This window comes from Amphiprion ocellaris, chromosome 7 (assembly GCF_022539595.1).
Source record: "Amphiprion ocellaris isolate individual 3 ecotype Okinawa chromosome 7, ASM2253959v1, whole genome shotgun sequence".
Lineage (NCBI taxonomy): Eukaryota > Metazoa > Chordata > Actinopteri > Pomacentridae > Amphiprion > Amphiprion ocellaris.
The window spans coordinates 30,114,552-30,133,384 of NC_072772.1; the positions used below are offsets into that span (position 1 = coordinate 30,114,552).

General features: G+C 39.4%; 1 protein-coding gene across 15 annotated transcripts in view; it reads left to right on the top strand.

Annotated features, from left to right (window-relative positions):
* tenm4 (teneurin transmembrane protein 4) overlaps positions 1-18,833 on the top strand; it is a 155,652-nt gene that overhangs the window by 50,338 nt on the left and 86,481 nt on the right. For 12 of the 15 annotated variants that reach the window (XM_055012080.1, XM_023262741.3, XM_055012081.1 and 9 more), the window contains one exon: positions 11,515-11,736. The exons of the other annotated variants lie outside the window; for them this stretch is intronic. In XM_055012080.1, the coding sequence (XP_054868055.1) occupies positions 11,515-11,736 (222 nt within the window). The remainder of the gene's footprint in view (positions 1-11,514; positions 11,737-18,833) is intronic. 15 annotated transcript variants of the gene reach the window in all.

Consider the following 18,833-nt stretch of genomic DNA (forward strand, 5'->3'; position numbering starts at 1 on the left):
TGTCTTTTATTGGGAATGTAGTTTTTTCTTAAGGGTATACTTTAGAATTTTATTAGGCCAGGCCTAGAATGCGCTGAGGAATGACAGGATGGGGATGGTGCCATCTTTGTGCAGCAAGGCCCCAGGCAAGCCACATGTAGCCCTAATGAGTCGCTTACAATTTCAGGCTCTGCTTGCTCTCAAACACCAAAAGTAAACTTTTGTCTTTTTTTCTCCTCACTATTCGGGGACCTTAAGAGGATTGTGGGGTCATTATTTATTCATGCCATTGTGTTTATTCACCAGCCTCTGTGTGTGATGGGAGAGGGAATGGAGCAGCCAGTTCAGATGGAGTAAAAGCTGATAATTATCCACTATTAGCATTGTTTTTTCAGCCATGGTTTAAGTCGCCTCAGTTGATGATCGCGCCGTGATAGAGGCCCAGAAACATCCATTTAAAGCAGATTACCATGTGTGCGTCTTTGAAGTCTGGAATCTTCGGCAGTGGAGTTGCTGAATGGGCGTGGATGTGTTTAGAAGCCTGTTTTTACGCAACTTTTTTCTGTGCCGTTAGAGAAGATATCCTGTCGCAATGTCAGTCACAAACGCGTCTTTGGACCAGGAGATCCTAAAAGGAGCCGTCACATGCCTGCAGGACGTTGTGAACAGTGAGAGGTGAGGAGATTGGAACCTTTACTTTTCATCCCAGAACAAAGAAAACCCCAGGGGTGCTTAAATGGGGCTGTATAGAGGGATTTAGCGGTGTCAGATCGCCTCAGAACTAACACTGATTCAAAATTCTGGTGAAGTAAAGACCAACATTTTTGGCTCAAGACTCAGGAGTCTTGAAAATGGATCAAACAGTGATTAGGCCTACTCAGTTTAAAAAAAATAAATAAATAAAGCAAAAAAACTAACTTGTTGTTATTGTAATGCATCAGCTTGGCTGCCTTTGACATGATTCAACCGACCTACGCAGTGTGTTCTCCTTTTATTATAGGTGTCCAAACATGTCTTATGGGTAACGGTAAAATTACAGGTGCTCCCGGATTGAAGCTTACAGTGCAGCAGCAGTGAGGTTTATCTTCAAACGGAGTAAAATTCTGTTCAGTTCGTTTAGGATTTCAATTTTACATCGCCGGTCTGATTCATTCTTCTGTTTGTCACAGAAAAGTAGAAACAGATGGTGTCTTTGGGCTGGATTGCAGGGCGCGCTGTCCTCTCAACACGGAGAAAACAGAGTGGACTGGATGGATGAGAGTGGCAGAAGCCAGGCAGGGATGTTGGTAGAGGATGACTGAGGAAGCAGCGTGTGCTTATAATCACCCAGAGAACAAATGCCATCTCTAGTCTCAGCCACTCTGGCCTCCTTTTCATCTTCCTAGGTGATACCTTGGAATGCCACAGGCTGTCTCTGCTCTGCTGTCTGCTAACGCTCGTGTGCTACTGCTTTTTAAAAATCTTAGCTGGATATTTTCCTCCTCCTCCGTGCAGATGAATAGATTAGCACTGAGTGAGTGCGGCGTTATAATGGCGCGATTTAAAGAGGAGTGAAGGGAAGCTGTTTGATCAGGAAATGATTACAATTGCTAATTTGATCCAAATCACCAATTTCTAACCAAATCTGGCATCCCACCACTGCTCTGCAGACACTATGATATCTGTGTTAATGGCCAGAGACAAGTTGCTTGTTTCTTGGGTTTATTCGAGCCATCCATTTATAATTCGGCATTCAGTGTCTCTTTAAGAGCATACAGTCGTTGTAAGTAATGGATGCTGGGTTTAAAGTGCTGATAGAAATGTAGCGGGTCAGCTTTAAATGGAATTGCGCCTTCTGTGGTATTAGTTTTTTTATTACGCGCACATATAATTTCCATTTTCTCAGTAATGGTCAGGCCTGTCTATAAAAAAAGCATTTATGGGTATTTACAATTTGTTTTCAATCATACATTATGCTCACTCGCCGTTATTATGATATTGATTTCTAGCAGGTAAACGGCACTGTCGGAGAGATATTTATCAGTTTTCCAATGTTGGCTCATAAAAGCTCATTTGCTACTTCCTCTGAAAGTGTGTCTGAGTTTTGCATTGTGTTTGTTGGAATGGGGGGATGAAGGGCAACGTCTGGAGTTGTGAGGGGATCGCAGTTTGCCTGACAGATTGATAAAATTGCACTAAACGAACAAGGGGAAGTCTTGTAATCTTAAAGCTGGTATATGGTTTGTGCAATCTTGAGTAGATGATGGAAAATTAAGAAACATATTGCATTACATCAATTGCATTTGCTGTGTTTGGTTTATGACTTTTTCAAAATATCACTCTGTCATTAGCTTTTTCGTTTTTTACTGAGATGAGATCACCTGTCAGGCATTAATTCCATAAAAAGGCTAGTTGTGGCTCGCAGCTGTGCAATAGAATACAATTATGTCAATTTGGGAATGCTAATAATAATGCAAAGAAACAAATTAAGCCGTCTTCTTGTGTGTGTTGCCCGGAGAGCTCAATGGTTACCTGAGCGCCCTCAACAATAACCTGAGTGTGTTCCAAAAGCATTCAAGTAAATACGTTAAATAAGATGAATTCATTTTGCAAATTCTTAAGCGCTTTTATGAATTTAGCTCATTTAATAGCATCGTTTTAGCTCTTAAAGAGACGCTGTCTGGTGTAAACCCAGTGCTTTCTTATTTAGGAGGAATAAGATACTAGTATTTAGGATACATTTTATAATTGGAAGATCAATTTCATGTTTTTTTTTGTTTGTGTGTTTTTTAGTTCAAAGGTTGCCCAATTGCAAACTCACTTGTATTTATTGATCTTGTGCCTACAAATTTTGGTGAAGAGTCAGCCTCCAGCAAAATCTACAGAGAAAATAACAACTGAAAATATATTTGTAATGAAGACAGGAAAAAATTGTTGTTTTTAAAACCCTGCAGCGGGATTAGCAGGTTAACATCTTTTCTCATTGATAGGCAGGAATATTTTCATCTGTTTTATGTCTTTCTGTTTAGTGTTGTTAGAAAACAGCAGAAAAATTAAAGTGTATTGTTGAATAGCTAACTAAACATGGAGTAATGTGTGAGTTAAAGGACCTGCAAATTCCAGGATCACATGCCAAATCACAATTACTGCATAAACAGGATGGATCAGCCATCACAAATGTGCATAAAACCAATGGATTAAGATTTTTTTTGTAGCAGTGTAACATTTTTTTTTGAAGTTTGACTGAAAAAAAATGTAGATTAGGAAAAGAACATGGAATGTCTGTTGCTGGATAATAGAGAGAGTTAAATTTCTTACGTTTTCAGAAATATATTTTAAATCCCATAATACCAATATGTCCTGGTTATTTTTTTTTTGCAGCACATTCCCCAGAATATATGTATATACAGTATATGATATTTTTCATTTCACAATATATTGTATACAGTCATGTCACCTCAGCAGTGTGTTGGTGTGTTAGCTAATATATATCCCATCTTTCATCATGCTACATCGCAAACACACCACTACAGGGTTTCGGCTCATTCGGCCACAAACATGCTGAATTTCGAAGATTGTCAGTGACACAAAGGCGGGATTAACACCACCTTTTCACAGCCTTTGAAATCCAGCTCAGACCAAAAGCAGTGATATAGTTCACAAGGGCACATTTGATCATTCAGAGCTCAAATACTGCCAGTCTCGTTGGAAAAAAAAAAAAAAAATCAAAAAGGGCATCAGACCTCTTTTCATGGGTCCCTCTCTGCATGAGCCTCTCTAAAGTCTTTGTATCTCAGAACATTTCTAGGACAACATGATCCTGACTCGTGAGCTCTGTAAATATGGCCGCTGGAGCGGCGCAACGAGACATTATTAGGGCAACAAAGTTGGACTGCTGAAAAGGGAATTGATGATGCTCAGGCAATTTAAAAGCTATTACGTATCCAATTAAGATACCTCGTCGGCCAAAGCACCTTGTAGCCAAATGCAGCTCAATTAATAGACCATTATTTGTATTTGGTGTGGCATAATAGACTTATTTATAAAACCTGCAGTTTTCTTTTTGAACAGACCTATCTGTATTGCTTTTAAGCAGTACTCACACTACAGTCGCTACAGAATAAATTAGTTATTATGGCTCATGTTCAAGTTTAAGCAGCAAGAAAACTCATAGTAAAGTTTTCTTTAGAACTGTATCATTCAAACTGCTCTTGGTTTGTTGTGATTACCTCCTCCTCTGAGCATTTTGTTTATCCAAGGATTGTATATAGGATTAACGTTCACAATAAGGATGGATTTATGACCAGGTCTGATGGGTGTCTCCAGCGTAGCCTTTTTGTTTCATGAGCAGCAGAGGGACTCTGAAGAATACTTAATGTACACAACAAAGCAGAAGTTTGTTTCTGAAGATTTAATCAAGGCTACCAGTGGATTCGGTGTGCATAATCGCACTTTCACAATGTGCGTCACTCAAATTAGACACTGCAGAAGCAACCCATACCTGCTGCTTTCAGAAGGCTTCAAAGAGAGTTAATCAGCTGAAAAAGGAAGGCCTTCATACGTGAACGCTGCTAAGAGTCAGGCTAATCCGTAGCACGGCTGCCTGGCATTACTCCCATTATCAACATTTTAAGAAAAAGGATCTGTGTAATTAGATGTCTGCAGAGTGAAAAATGTGCAATGAAAATGTAGTATGTGATTTTAGAGACAGACCTAAAGGTGCTCCTCCACTTGTTATTAAAGATAGGTCAGAAACCACAAGATCTGCAACCGTAGTAAACTATTGACTTGGTCCAAAGCTAAGCAGCCGCAGACGATGCAGAATATGCAGGCTCTTAATACCAAAATGACAATTCAGGGTCACTTTACCAGCGACACTAGGGATACCATCAGCGACAACTCATTGTTGAGCTGCACTGCAATATCAAGCAGGTACAGGCAAGCAACAAAACCCACTGTGTGATCGGTAATACCAATTTGCATCATGTATGTGCCCACAGAAAAATAGAGCTGTCCTTTTCACTTTGACCCCCACATTCAATCAGAGAGAGAACACTTGCGGGAACAGGAAGGATCAGAATATTCACCGTCTGGCCCTTGATTGAGGCTGTAGCGGTGAGACCAGAATTCATCAGAGTCAACAGCTGAAAAATACGACAAAGGCTTTATTCATGCCATTGTATATTGGAGTGAATTCCACTCCACCTACACCGGATGAAAAAAAAATTGATGCCAGGAGCAAGTTACACAACATTTCTACTGATCTGCCAATGACAAGCTGCCAACCTTTCACACACCCCTGTTCAAATGTTACCATGCTACTGTCCAAGGCAATTTGTTAACTCGCAGTATTGCTTGTTTTTTTTTTTTTTTATTATTTGCCTTGCCATCATTGTAAAAAATACAAAATATGAATTAGGATTTGCATTAAATAAAAGCTCCTCTATCTTTAGTCATAAATGCAGTCCGTTGTGCTCTGTAGATTCAACACAAATCTGCATTTTGCAACTTGAGCAGCAATGCGATGAAGACACTCGGTCCCTCCTGAGACTCTGAGTCATGCCTCTGTGTCCTGTATGCTTTGTATGCCACATAGCATCAGATGATGGTACAGGGCGAGGCGACCGCCAAGATGTTTGTTTCCTCCCTCACTGTTCAATTGCAAATACCCTGCATTTTGTGTAGATGCCGCCCGCAGCCGTAGTCCTTGAGTAAACATAATTCTTGTTGTCACCGTGGAGTCACACGTCTGCTTCACCTTTCTCAGTATTGCGGGTGTGTGTGGTACATTTAACTAAGGCAGTCATAGATCTTATTTATCCTGTTGTGTGTTTGAAGAGTGACAACTTTTATCTCCTTGAATATGTCTCATTTTCTCTGTATGGCTTCGGAATTTATATCAGGTGGTGGCAAAATCTGAAATATTAGCTCGGTTTGGAGAGGAACAAAGATAGAGCGGGAGAGCTAAAAAATCATGACTGTGTGGATGAAAGATGTTGACTCTACTTTTCACACGATTACGTCCTCCCTCTAAATGATATTCTATATTTACCTGATTTAATTTTCTCTCCCTTGTTCAGGAAAGCCTCCTCACATTAGGAGTAGTTTTAAACATACAATTTTGTGTCTTTATTTGTGCAGTTATCATGAGTGATTCAGCTTTTTGCACATGCAAACTTCATTATTGTGATCAGGTTCATGGTTTCCACTGCGTGATTCTGCATAACTGTCCCTGCAATGAAGATTGCAGTTACTGTGGGTGTCTATATCTTTATCATGTCTCCCTGTTGAATCCACTCATTAGTTTGCACATGGACACAATTACAAGCATAATAGACACGGATTGCCAGATGTCTTTGGAGCACAGGGTGTGTCCATTATGCGTTTGAAGTTAGTTATACATTTTTTTTGGTTTTAGTGCAACAGCAATTGGTTAAGTAATTGATTGGATAATTGTCAGAAAATAAAGAAAGTGAGGCGCTTTGCATCCAAATTCACATCTTCTGTCTCCTCTCGGTCGAATTGTTCTTGAAATATTCATTGCAGCAAGATGTAGCACATTTCAAGTGAAACTTTATGACCTGACCTTTCCGCTGATGCCAGTTGCTTGTCTGTGCGATTAAGTGCTGGCGAGAAATATAATTTAGAATTTGCATTAGATTTAATCATAGTTACGGTCTGCATAGAGCTCCATGTGTGGAACACATCACGGCAAAGAACGGAACCAGAGCTTTGTGATGATGCTCAGCACATGTTGGCACATACATAAATTTAAGTAATTATGTTATTGAATACAGATCAAGCTTCTGCAGAGTAAATTTACTAGTTTCTTCACTATTTTTTTTTTTTAGAATCTAGCTTCTCAGTTGAACAAGTTACAAAGTTTGTATTGTTTTCATAATGTACCAGCAGGACTTATCTTGTATCTGATGAATCACTGATGCATATTTGTGCATATTTTGTACTTCTTCTCTGCAAATTTGGCTCCTTTGTTATGCTCCAGTCTCACACGGTTTGTCATGATTTTAGCAAAGGAATATTTGGGTTTAATCTGCAAAAACTGTCTCACACACACACACACACACACACACACACACACACACACACACACACACACACACACACACACACACACACACACACACACACACACACAAACATATATATATACATATATGCTAGAAATATAGAAAATTGTATTCATTGTAACAATACTTAAATATATGGATTCAAGTACCAGTACACAAAAAACACTTTTTTACTGCTCCAAAAGTAAATGTACTTCATTACTTCTGCTCCAATTAATATTCATTTAATATCTGTAGCTCCTACAATAAGAATGAGATAAACACAAAGGTTTTATGATGGTATAGTGATCATGGATTTGTAGGATTTTTGCATGCATGTTACCTATAGCGAAGCATTCCAAAGAAATTACCTCTAAATTTCCAGAAAATGTACTAAATCACAATGCAATGGGAGACACACTCATCAGGTGAGCTCACAGAAGATGATGTTCCTCCTCAGACTGTTCTGGAAGATGAACACCTTCTCAAAAGTATGCATCCAGCTCTAGAGAGCCACCATCGAGGGTGTCTTCACCTCCTCCATCACTGTATGGTACCCTCGCCATCTATCTGAATCCAATACAGACTTGAGACGCAAACAGTCAACAGACTTACAGTTCAGGAAGAAGGGCCAGTATGATGCCAGGAAGTGGAACAGTAGTGTAGTGGAGGATCCATCACACCAGGCTCACTGCCTTATCAGAATCTCCCATCCAGTCACAGGTTCTGCTTCATTAGGACCACGACCACTAGCCGCCTAAACAGATTTTTCCTGTAAGACCGTCACTGTCCAGAACAACCCATCCTAGCTCCCATTTTATCCCCTTAACACCCACCACACGTCGATGCTGGTGCACACTGGATCAAACTATAGAAACGCTTCACCCCTATTATTGATCAGGTTTTTAAAATATTTTCTGAACCAGTTGTCAACCGCATTATCAATCACTAGTTGTATAAATGTTAAAATGAACTAAGTACAACAGGACATGTAGCATTTGCCATAAAAGCGGCTCCGTTGCTTTCACCACTCAGTCCGCTGACCTAATACACTGAGGCTAATTTTAAATACGTTGAGGTCTAGTCGGAAGCCGTAAATCGCCACAGAAATCTCTGTCATGGTGCCCGTTGCTAGCAAAACCCCCACAAGGCTCTACATTTGCCAACACAGAACTGTCCGTGGTCTGAGTGACCGCCTCCTCAAACTCCTCAAGCTGCAGTCTTCCATCTTGTTAAACAGTGAGAGGCAACCAGACACTACAGCTAATCCATAATACATTTACTGACATATGTGTCCTTCAGCTTCTGCCTTATTGGGAAATATATTTTTGAATCAGATTGATTATTAACAGCAGTCATTTGGATTAGCGCTTAATCATTAACATCTATAATCCACACTGCATTCATACATTATAGCTTTAAAAAAAAAAAAACAGATTTATGTTCTAAACTAGTGCATATATATTCATGTTGTTGATATTTTATTATACTGTGTTTCTCTTTTACTTTTCACACAGGTTTACTGTGCTCTTCTTCCTCTTTTTCTTGTTTCACTGCACCGTATCACCAAGTCAGATTTCTATATATATTGTGCATTAAAGCAATTCTGATTGTGTTACTTAAAAGGGTCTATTATATACCATTCTGACATATGTATTTCCATATTGGCCGCTTCTACGTCTCCTCAAAGATTTTTCTGGGCACTCATTAGTCATGACAGTAGAGTGGACAGGGGGAATGACATGCACTAGTAATTATATTTGATCTGCTTTAGGTCACTGTATAGATAAAATGTCATAGTGGTCCAATTGCAAGAGAGGTTACTTTCCAATCAAATGACCACATCCTCCACTGTGCAACAGCCAGCACATGTCCATCACCATCCACACCTCCTCTCAAAGGTTATTAGTATAGCACAGAACACCTTCTTCCTTTCTTATTGTAGGTTTTAGTGTTTAAAAAAAAAAGCCTGTTTCTGCCACTGTGCACCTTTCAGTCTATCATACTGGTACCACATACTGTTATTGTGCTTTCCCTTGAAGATAAATGTCATTTTTTGAACTAGGGCTTTGAATTATAGTTGTCTGTACCACTTTTGTTATGTTTTAGAAGTCACGTTGTGGAACTATAGTACTTTTTAAAGAAATGTTAAAATGAATGTTATCAAAATGAACCTAATAATAAACTTCTACAATCACTGAACCTGTCCTAATAGAAATGAAGTACAGAGTAAATGTCAGATTAAATTCTTACATTTGTAGTTGCTTATTTGGGATAAAACCGTCCGCTTAAAATACCCAAATTCATTATGAAACACATGTCCAGCATTTCCTCTTGAGAGAAAGCAGCCAGCACTAAATGCTGTGATATCATTAGCGGATTTCCTTTCCTACATTTTATGTGTCCATTCTTTTAATTGGGTTGCTAATGAGTTGATTAACACCTTAAATTCGGTGCGTGGTGAACTGTGTTTGCAGCCCGACCAAAAACCAGCAAATAAACGGCACTTCCCGAAGCTGTCAGAAACTAAAGCAGTAGGGCACGGTCCAAGGGCTCCTAAGTAAAGGTCCCCTTTTGCTGCTGTAATATAGTGAGTGAAGGCAAAGGCAATCAACTCTGGCAGCCACGGAAACTTCTGTGGCCATCTCAAGCTGTGGCTTCTCGCCTGCAGAGGCCTCGGCTCTGGCTTAAAGGTGCATGTGGCTCGGGCATGAGCAGCACAGGGCAGCATTAATTAAACACATTGAGACAGTAAAACCTTTGTGTGTGAGTCTAATGTCTGCTAAACACCACTACCTTGACCTCAGTTAGGTTATGACTTTGACCATTTTTTTAGAGGACTTTATAATCTTTTCTTGTCTCACTGATGAATTCTGTCTTCGAGGGGGAAAAACAATACTGTAATATTCCATCCAAGACCCTTGTGCTGCACATATTTGTCTTTCATGTCAGGAATTTCAGTTGCGCCTCTGGTCCTTTGTAGCGGCAGATAGTAGCTCACAGAGTGGTACTCCGTCGCAGAGTGTTGTTGTTTTGACACACGCTAAATGCAGTGTCTTAGACGTATCCGAGGGAATCAGGGAATGACTGTAATAATGGTATTTTCGGCAGCTCTTCCTCTCCTGGTTATACATTCCTGTACGTTGAAGCACAGCGGTGTCGTGGTCATTAACCCTCAGCAGGGCCACTGTGCCTCTGCACCCATTACCGCACCAGCATTAGAGGGCTGAGAGGGAAATGAAGTGTGCGGTGTGAAGTGTATATAAAGCACAAACTGTGACTCTCTGGGCCAGTGGACATTTACTGCTTGTGTAGGGGCTGTGGCTGATATGTTAATATCACTAATTGTTTCCTAATTAGATGCGAGTCAGTGAGTCGTGTTTTAATACTCTTCAGGGATCATTACAGAGCGAGAGGAAATTCATCTCTCCTGATGAATGACAGTCGGGTCAGCAGGAATTTCAACATCAAGACCGGAGGACTGATGGGAAGATGGGGAGAGCACCAAACTGATCGCTTTGTGCGCCGTAGTCGTGTTACTTAAATACTTCATTTTCAGCGTGGTGCAGCACTGCATCACAAGTTAATCACACATTAACAGGAGCTCTACGTGGAGATTTCACATTCACTGACAGCATGGGATTGGAGCCAATAAGCCTTGAAAGAAGAGATTCTATGACATTCATATGTAAGAATTGGAATATAACAAGGAGCTATCAATGATCATAACTCTAAATTATTCATTTTCTGCTGTTTAGGTGAGTGATCAGTCTGATTACTGGGGTATTTCGTATTATTGGCAAGTAGGAAGGCTGTCACAGAGAGGGTACAGAAGAAATAGGAAGGATCGGTTCAGCTTGGGCTCATTTCTCGACTGCAGGGGTTACATACATTTTCACAGTATGGGGTATTACCAGTGACACCATATATAGGAACACGTTATTCCCAGATGTGCAGCACAGTGCCACATTTGAATCTTTTTGAGAAGGGCACTTATGAATATGAAAAGCAGGAGTGTTCGGAATTTTTTGTTTTATAATAGATGTGTGTGACTTCTCGTGCTCTTGTAGTGTGTATTTGCTGTGCTTTGATGTGTGCATACACCCATAACCGATTAGCTCTGGTTTTCTTCTCGTTTTTTTCTAGTTTTTCTTAGATTTGAGCATTGTAACCTGGAATTGTTCTCCTTTCTGCATTGAACATCTCAGAAAGGCATTTTGTTGTTTTTATTTCTCTAAGCCGGTGCCAGGCATTTGCCTTTTCTATTCCATCTGAAAGTCATTTCAGTTGTTTGTATTGTTCTTCCCAGCTGGGATGAGGTGGCGGAGACAAAGGCAGATGTGTCCCTGTTTGTTTTTGAAGTGTCAGAGTTAAGTCTTGCATGTGTGTGCATGTTCGCATGTGTGTGTGTGTTCTTCTGTGTGATGTTGCCTGTGTTTGGGTGTGTTTCATTTCCCCCCCATGTGTTGTCTCTGTTTGTGGTCCACAGGTCCTCCGCTGCATTGTTCATCCGCCTCCTCCTCCCCTGTTGAGCAGCTCCCATACCCTCCCCCTTCCATTGCAGCCAATGAGAGCCAGGGAGGGTTGCTAGGTAACTGTGCGGCTCAGCCAGCCCAGGACTCTGACTCTGAGGATGAGTTTGGCCCCAATTCATTCTTAGTTAAAACTGGCTCAGGGAACCTGTATGCTCCTGCCACTGCAACTGCTGATGGTGAGTTGGTTTTCAAACTACTGTTGCTTTCTGGAGGTTAGCCTTCCCCTGCTCCTGGATATGTTGTGTTATAGGTCATGCAGATGGCTATGGGCAAGAATATGTCCCTCTTTTCTGAGCACCATGAGAGAGAGCAGAAACTTTGAGTCGATATGTAGCCTCAGGAAATGCACAGAACTCTCTGAAGCAAGGTCTGCAAAGTTCGGCGCCTCACTCAAAGAGATGGACGATTTTGGTTCAGCAAGAGATATTTGTCACAGATATTTCTCTTCAATTTCACTGTGTGATGGTGGGAGTAACCATCTACAATCTCTCTATAGAATTTTCAGAAACAACTGCCTGCATGCAACCTCCGCACCTCAGATAGGAAATAAGCAAGAAATAAAGACAGTTACCTCATACCAGGTGCAATGCAGTCCCTGCTGTATCATCATCTATCACTGTGAAGACTGACTCCTCTGAAGTTATATTAAAAACTGTAATAAAAAACTCACTGTAGTTTTGAATTTTGATCATATCTCAAATCATGACTCTTGATTTGATTAGGTTTGAAGATTCCCTACATGGTTTCTCTTTAATAAATGTCAGCTATTTATTCCTCATGGAACACAGTGTCTCCTGCTGTTAACTTAACACTCATTCAGACTGACAGAATGACATTTGTGGTCAAACTGCTAACATGGTGTTGACAGTCGACAAGAATTCAGTCACTGTATAGTACTAAGTAGCAGTCAGAACATGTTACATTCTATCAACAGTTAACTTATTCATTTAATTATAGTGAAGACTTTTTTTTTATGCGTTGTGCCTAAGAGGCAATACAGGTTAGCTGGTCTATGGGATGAAGTGGTGTTGCTGATTTATTACTTGTTTGTTGCTTTATACTGATTACTATAGATTCACAGACTTGTATATTCATTACTGACTTGGAAGGCTTCCATGCTCACTAATTCAGTGTACTTTGTTTATAACACTGTAAAAGCTCACTGCAAGCATGCGAAAAATGCAATGTCTTACGATCATTTCAAGTGTTTCCTTAAGGTCACGGAATGTAACAGCGTGATACCATGAACATATCAAATATTGTCATTAAAACCTAGTCTTTTCTGATCATATCTCCCACAAGATATCATGTAATAATTCAACGTCTTCCAACTAATGCAGCTACTTGCTTCTGCAAATGGTGCAGAAAACCCAAAACAAAATAAAATGATCTAAATAATTGATCAAGCTTACAAGTTAACTACCCAAAGGGTTGAATTACATCAAACTCCAAAGTGCCCCAGCTGCCTGCTCTGAAAGCCTCCAGAATGAGTTATTAATCCCACTGCAAATCTCCCCGCTAATTCCTCAGCAGCAACACGCTGGTCACCAAGCAGTGACATGACTGTGCTTAAGGGGACATGGGTGGGGGGAATGGCCTTTACCGCAGCAGATTTGTCTCATAACAATGACATTGATTTACATAGGTACATCATTTAGCTCGGCTTCGGGTTCTCTGTAAGGGCCAGGAGAAGACTGAGGAGGAATATCCCCAGCAATAGTCACTACCTCAGTCATCCTCAGGCTTTGTACGACTCAAAGTTTCAGAGTGCAGCAGGTTTCTGTGTTGCTCTTGCTAATGGGTGTCAGATATTTTCCTGCTTTCTTATCTTGATGACAAAAAAGTCTTTCTTCTATTCTGGGAACTCTACCTTGCTGGTTTTACACTCAAATATGGAGCAAATGATGAAAAATGTGCCTTAATTTGAACATCTTCTTTAACATTCTTCATTGTTTAATTGTATAAAATCTTCAACAGTAAGGAGCCAATTATTATTAGAAAGAGAACCAGAGGTGGCATCAACTCTTCATTCCCTCAATCCACCTGTTGAGTTATGTTAGCTTCCTCTGTGTCTTCCTGTGTGTATTCCACATCCTATTCACATATTTTATAAGCTGTATGCTTATTTTCTTCATTCAAATCTGGATAACTTTCATTTTTGGTGAAAGTACGCTTTGGTCTTTCACTTCAGTGAGCCACACAATGTTCTCTGTCTTGTGGCAAATAATATACAGTGTTTAACTAAAGAATTCAATCAACCCGGCTGGTTTAACCGGAATGAAATAGCTTCATTAAAATATTTAATGACATGGTTACCTTGAGCTATGTAATTTCAATCTTCTCAAGGCGATAATAGTCTAGATTGACGCAAAAAAAGGGTGATGTTTAGATTTGCAATATAGATGTGTTGCTAAAACACTACTGTGTAGCCAATATGAATAAATCAGAGATCACAAATTTCCTGAACTGTGTAATCAAATATATCGAGAAGGAATTCTGATGTTTTCCATTTCAAGCAGAGTTTGGAAATCTGGACGGAGGGGGTAAAGAAAGGCTTCGTGTTGAGAAATGGAAATGGAAATTAAGTATGCATCTCAGGTTTTCAGTGGGAATTACATGAACAAAAAAGGTAATTTCAAAGCGACCATGGCAAAAATGACTGGAATATCAAATCAGATCTTTTTGACATGCGGAGGTCACTTATTGAAGAAACATTCAAAATAACAGTTGACACGGTGCAGAAAAAATTTACTTTTTTATTGCCAGTAAACAACCAAAGAAAATATGCATTGCCTGTTGCTCTAGAAATAAAAAAAAACAGGTGTTTTTTTTCTCACTTCAGATTACATTTGCTCAAGGTCATCTTTGAGCCCACATACAGGACTTGAAATGTTCTGCTGGATTTTGAACAAGTAAACGCTCTCAGCAGCATGTAGTTATTCACATTAGTCGCCGCTGAGGCTGCAGTGTTTATTTTTTTTTATTGGGGGCGGGCAGAGTCCCGTTTTCATGTTGAGGAACACTGAGCAATGGTTTCTGTAAGGCTGATGAGACTGCTCGCTGAAGCCTGCAGTCCTTTTGTGAAGCATGTGTTTCACTGTGGCCCTAGGCTTTCTCTGAGGGGCTTCTTCCTGGGGAGGCTGCCAGTGAGAGCCCGCTGCCACGCTGAGCCGCAAGTTCTGAGACACTGCAACCTCCCAGCATTAGCATCTCTTAATGCAAAACAGCATGGGGTCGGGCAGTGTTGGCTTTCAGTACAGCCCGGCTCCCTGGTGAAAGGGCCAGCACACCAGCACCACCTCACAGCTGACCAAGCAGGAATGCTGAGCCGGGCAGAAGGCTCGGGGACGCGGCTGTGTGTGAATTCAAATAAGTCTTCATTTGAACTGCTTAATCATCCCCCTGCGTCTGCAAGGACGGGGGAAATGTGGTTAAAAGAGGTCACACCAGAAAGTAATTTTGCCACAGACACCATGAGGAATGAAACTATCTGAGGCTAAATAATAATTTAATGAGTAGCACATGGCACTTCCATGCTATGCCCCTGTTTTTGGGAGTATGTGAGATTCCAGTTTTGAGTTGATGTCTCTAAAGGAATAGGTTTCGCTTGATGTTGAGTTTTCAATGAACTGGAGCCAAAAGACAATTTGTCCATTTCCATTCATCTTGCTGTTTATCTGTGAGACCATGGATAATGCATTTTGCATACATACATATCTTCTTTTTCAGTGACATAAATTGAGATGCATCACTTTCATTGTATGATAATTGCAGACCATCTGTGCCCTCTAACAAAATCTTCAACCTCTTGATGGATATGCAGCAGAGTGACATACAGAACAGCGCATACATAACCACTTGTCTTGTTCCTGCTAAGGCAGCTCAAAGAATGACAGAAAATCAATTTGATCTCAGAAAGGGAGAGAGAAACATATGCCAGCACAGGTCCTAATAGATTGGGAATGGAATAAACAGTTTTTTCATTATGTTTTTATATATATATATATATATATATATATATATATATATATATATATATATATATATATATGTATACACACACACACACACACACGTATATATATGAAACTTGTTATTTGCTAGTTTCATACCTCATTTGTTGGTGAACAAAAATGCACTGCATTGTGGATGTTGTATTCTTTCATAAACAGCCCATTTTCCCTCTGCCACTTCCTAATGAAGGTTTGCATTCCTCCCCTTGTCCTATAGAGAGAAACAGTGGAGAGCTGAGTGTTATACCCACCATGTGTTGTTTGTGGTACCTGTTACCTCTCAAATGGGCCCAGGAAAGACAGAATTCCCACGTGTCTTCCCTTCAGACTTTTCTAATGGTGTAAGAAACAGTCGGGCCAGCAGAGAGAACCAGCTTCAGAGAGCCAGGAGAGAGAGAGAGAGAGAGTGAAGCTCCACTGCCTTCATGACAAATTCTATTTGTTTTTTTATAGACAAATGGTACTCAACTGGAAATTTTGCTCCTGTGATTAGCCATAGGGGATGTAGCAGTAAGCAAGATTTAATGATTTATCTGGGCGCTGGATAGCTTTTGATTAATTCTGTATCGAATGGCTCACACCTCAGTGCGCTGATCGGGTGTTAGGGGCATGTCATATCACTTTATTTCATCAGGTGTGACCATCAGTGCTGCGGATTTTATCCACTGTCCTTGTTCAGAAATAGAACCTCTCCCTGGACTCTGCACAGGGTGGCAAATTAAGTGAAGAACCTCCATATGGAGGCTGCATATGCAACTAAATAGGGCAAAAATAAAGCCAGTAAAACATTTTTCTTGAGTGGATATCGACCACTGCAGGTATTCTGGAGGTTTTGAATATTAATACATTTCTGATTGGATTCATTTTGATGAATGTATTCAGTTTTAATTTGATGGTGATTTGTGCAGCTCTGCAAACAGCTTTTTTAATGTTACATTGATTGCTTCTACTGTAAAAATAATAGTGCTGCATACATACAATAGCTGCCATGTGGTATCCAAGTAAACATAGATTTACTGCTACCCATAGTTTCAAAGGTAGACTTTGAAATTCCAGAGAAATACTTTTTGATATTTAGCTAGTTACCATTTAATCCTGTCCTGTCTTTACCCATCTGGATAATGTTATCTGGAAATGGTCCGAAACACTTCCTTTTTTTTTTTCCTATTTACAGTGTTTCTATTTACAGTTCTATTCCAGTACACACATATAACAAATACTTCTAAAATTCAACTTTACCAAAAGTAGTAACTCGTTGATTATTCCATTTAAAAACAAACAAACAAAACATTTCAATGTATTGAATTTTTTTCAAGTTTTAGAAATATCTTGTTTTTTGTTTGTTGTTTTTTTGTCGTGAAATCTCTTGAATGTTTCAACCATCTCACCATGAGACACACATTCCTGTTATTTCTCAGGGTGGGGGATGAGGTCGTAGCTAATGAAGTGGATTTGCCTTAATTACTTTGAAAAGCATCAGGAGGCCTTAAACAGTGCATACATCTGTTAGAAAGAAAAATGAAAACCCCACATTCCCAGACTGAATGGATATCTTCAGGCTTCTGCTTTGAATGCCATGTGAAAGTTTGCCTATTGTAGCAAAGTCCTCCTTCTCTGTCTCTCTGATAACAAATGAATCTCCCATTCTTGCCAATTTTGTTGTGCAAAGCAGGTCAATAGAAAACCATTTATTTTTTCATCCTTTGGATAGTGGTGAATAATTGTTGCTGAATCACCACATCTGTGGGGGTCGTGTTGCTCGGTGCTTTGTCTCATAACCAGCCATGTCTCTTGTCTTTCTGTTCATCTCCACAAAAAATAACAGTTGGCTACTTACCTGGCTTTCCAAGGGTTAGTGGTTGGGCAAGGGCAAGCATGCATACTGTCGGGTAGTGAATTTAAAGCAGTACGAAATGCTTATCTTGTTCTTTATATGTAGAACATGTCCTACTATGTATTATAATGGTGATGGTTTATATGCAAATAAGCAGGGAAGGGAAGTTGGCAGTTTCAGCAGCACTTCTCTGCAGACACTGCAGCAGTCTGAGGGGACCACATGTAGGAAGTTATTTTATGTATTTTATTATGCTGTGCGATTGCTGAAAAATGATAAAGTGTCCCTACTTTGCCTCTTTAATGGAAAATTATATTGTAGGTCATAAACATAAACTTCCCACAGAACAACATGTTGGTGTTTGACTCAGTGCAGTTGTATCAGGAAACTTGATTTAAATGAGGATTGAATTGAAATCTGACTGTTTATGTTACAAGTGAGAAAACATCCATACACTTATCCTGTATGTTAGAATACATAAGAGTCCCCACCAGGAATTATTCTTAATGCTTTTTCAATATGCAATACGACCTCTTTAAACTGGAGATACATTCAGTCTATTCATTAATTTTGAATTTTTTAATATAAAATATCAGAATCTCCAAGTAGCATAGTGGCTAGATATTCTAGAATTACCATAACCTTGTTGTGCAACAGTTGTATTATAGTCCCGGTTCCACATACTTCTGTGCAACCTCTTTAAGCTGGAGATACATTCATTTCACTAATTTATTTTAATTTTGAATTTTTTAACATCAGAAAAATCTGAATATCAAAGTAGCATGGTGGCTAGATGCTCTAAAATTACCATTATCATACCCGATGTATTTCACAAATACATAATGTGTATTAATTTGCAAATGTTGTGCAACAGTTGTGTTATGGTCTTGGAATTCAAACAACTAGTTCCACATGCTTTTGTGCAACCTCTTTAAACTGGAGATACATTTAGTTTACTAGTCATTTTGAATTTTGAATTTTTTTAATGTCAAAAAAATCTGATCATTCAAGTAGCATGGTGGCTGGATATTCTAAAATTACCAGGATCATACCCTATGTGTTTACCAAATACACAGTGTGTATTCATTTGCAAAAATTATGCAGCAGTTATATTATGGTCTAGATATATAAACAACAGGTTCCGCACACTTCTGTGAAACTTATTTAAACAGATACAATCAGTTTACTAATAATTGTTAATCTAGCTTTTTTTTTGTAAATATTAAAAAAATCAGTATTTAAGTAGTGTAGATTTTGGCTAGATATTCTGATATTGTTAAAATCTTAAAATATATATTTGCCAAATACATAGTGTGTATTCATTTGCAAAAGATGTGCAACAGTTATATTATGGTCTAGAGACATTTAAACAATTTCATTCAATTTACTATTTCTTTTTGAGCTAGATTTTTTTTCATATAAATAA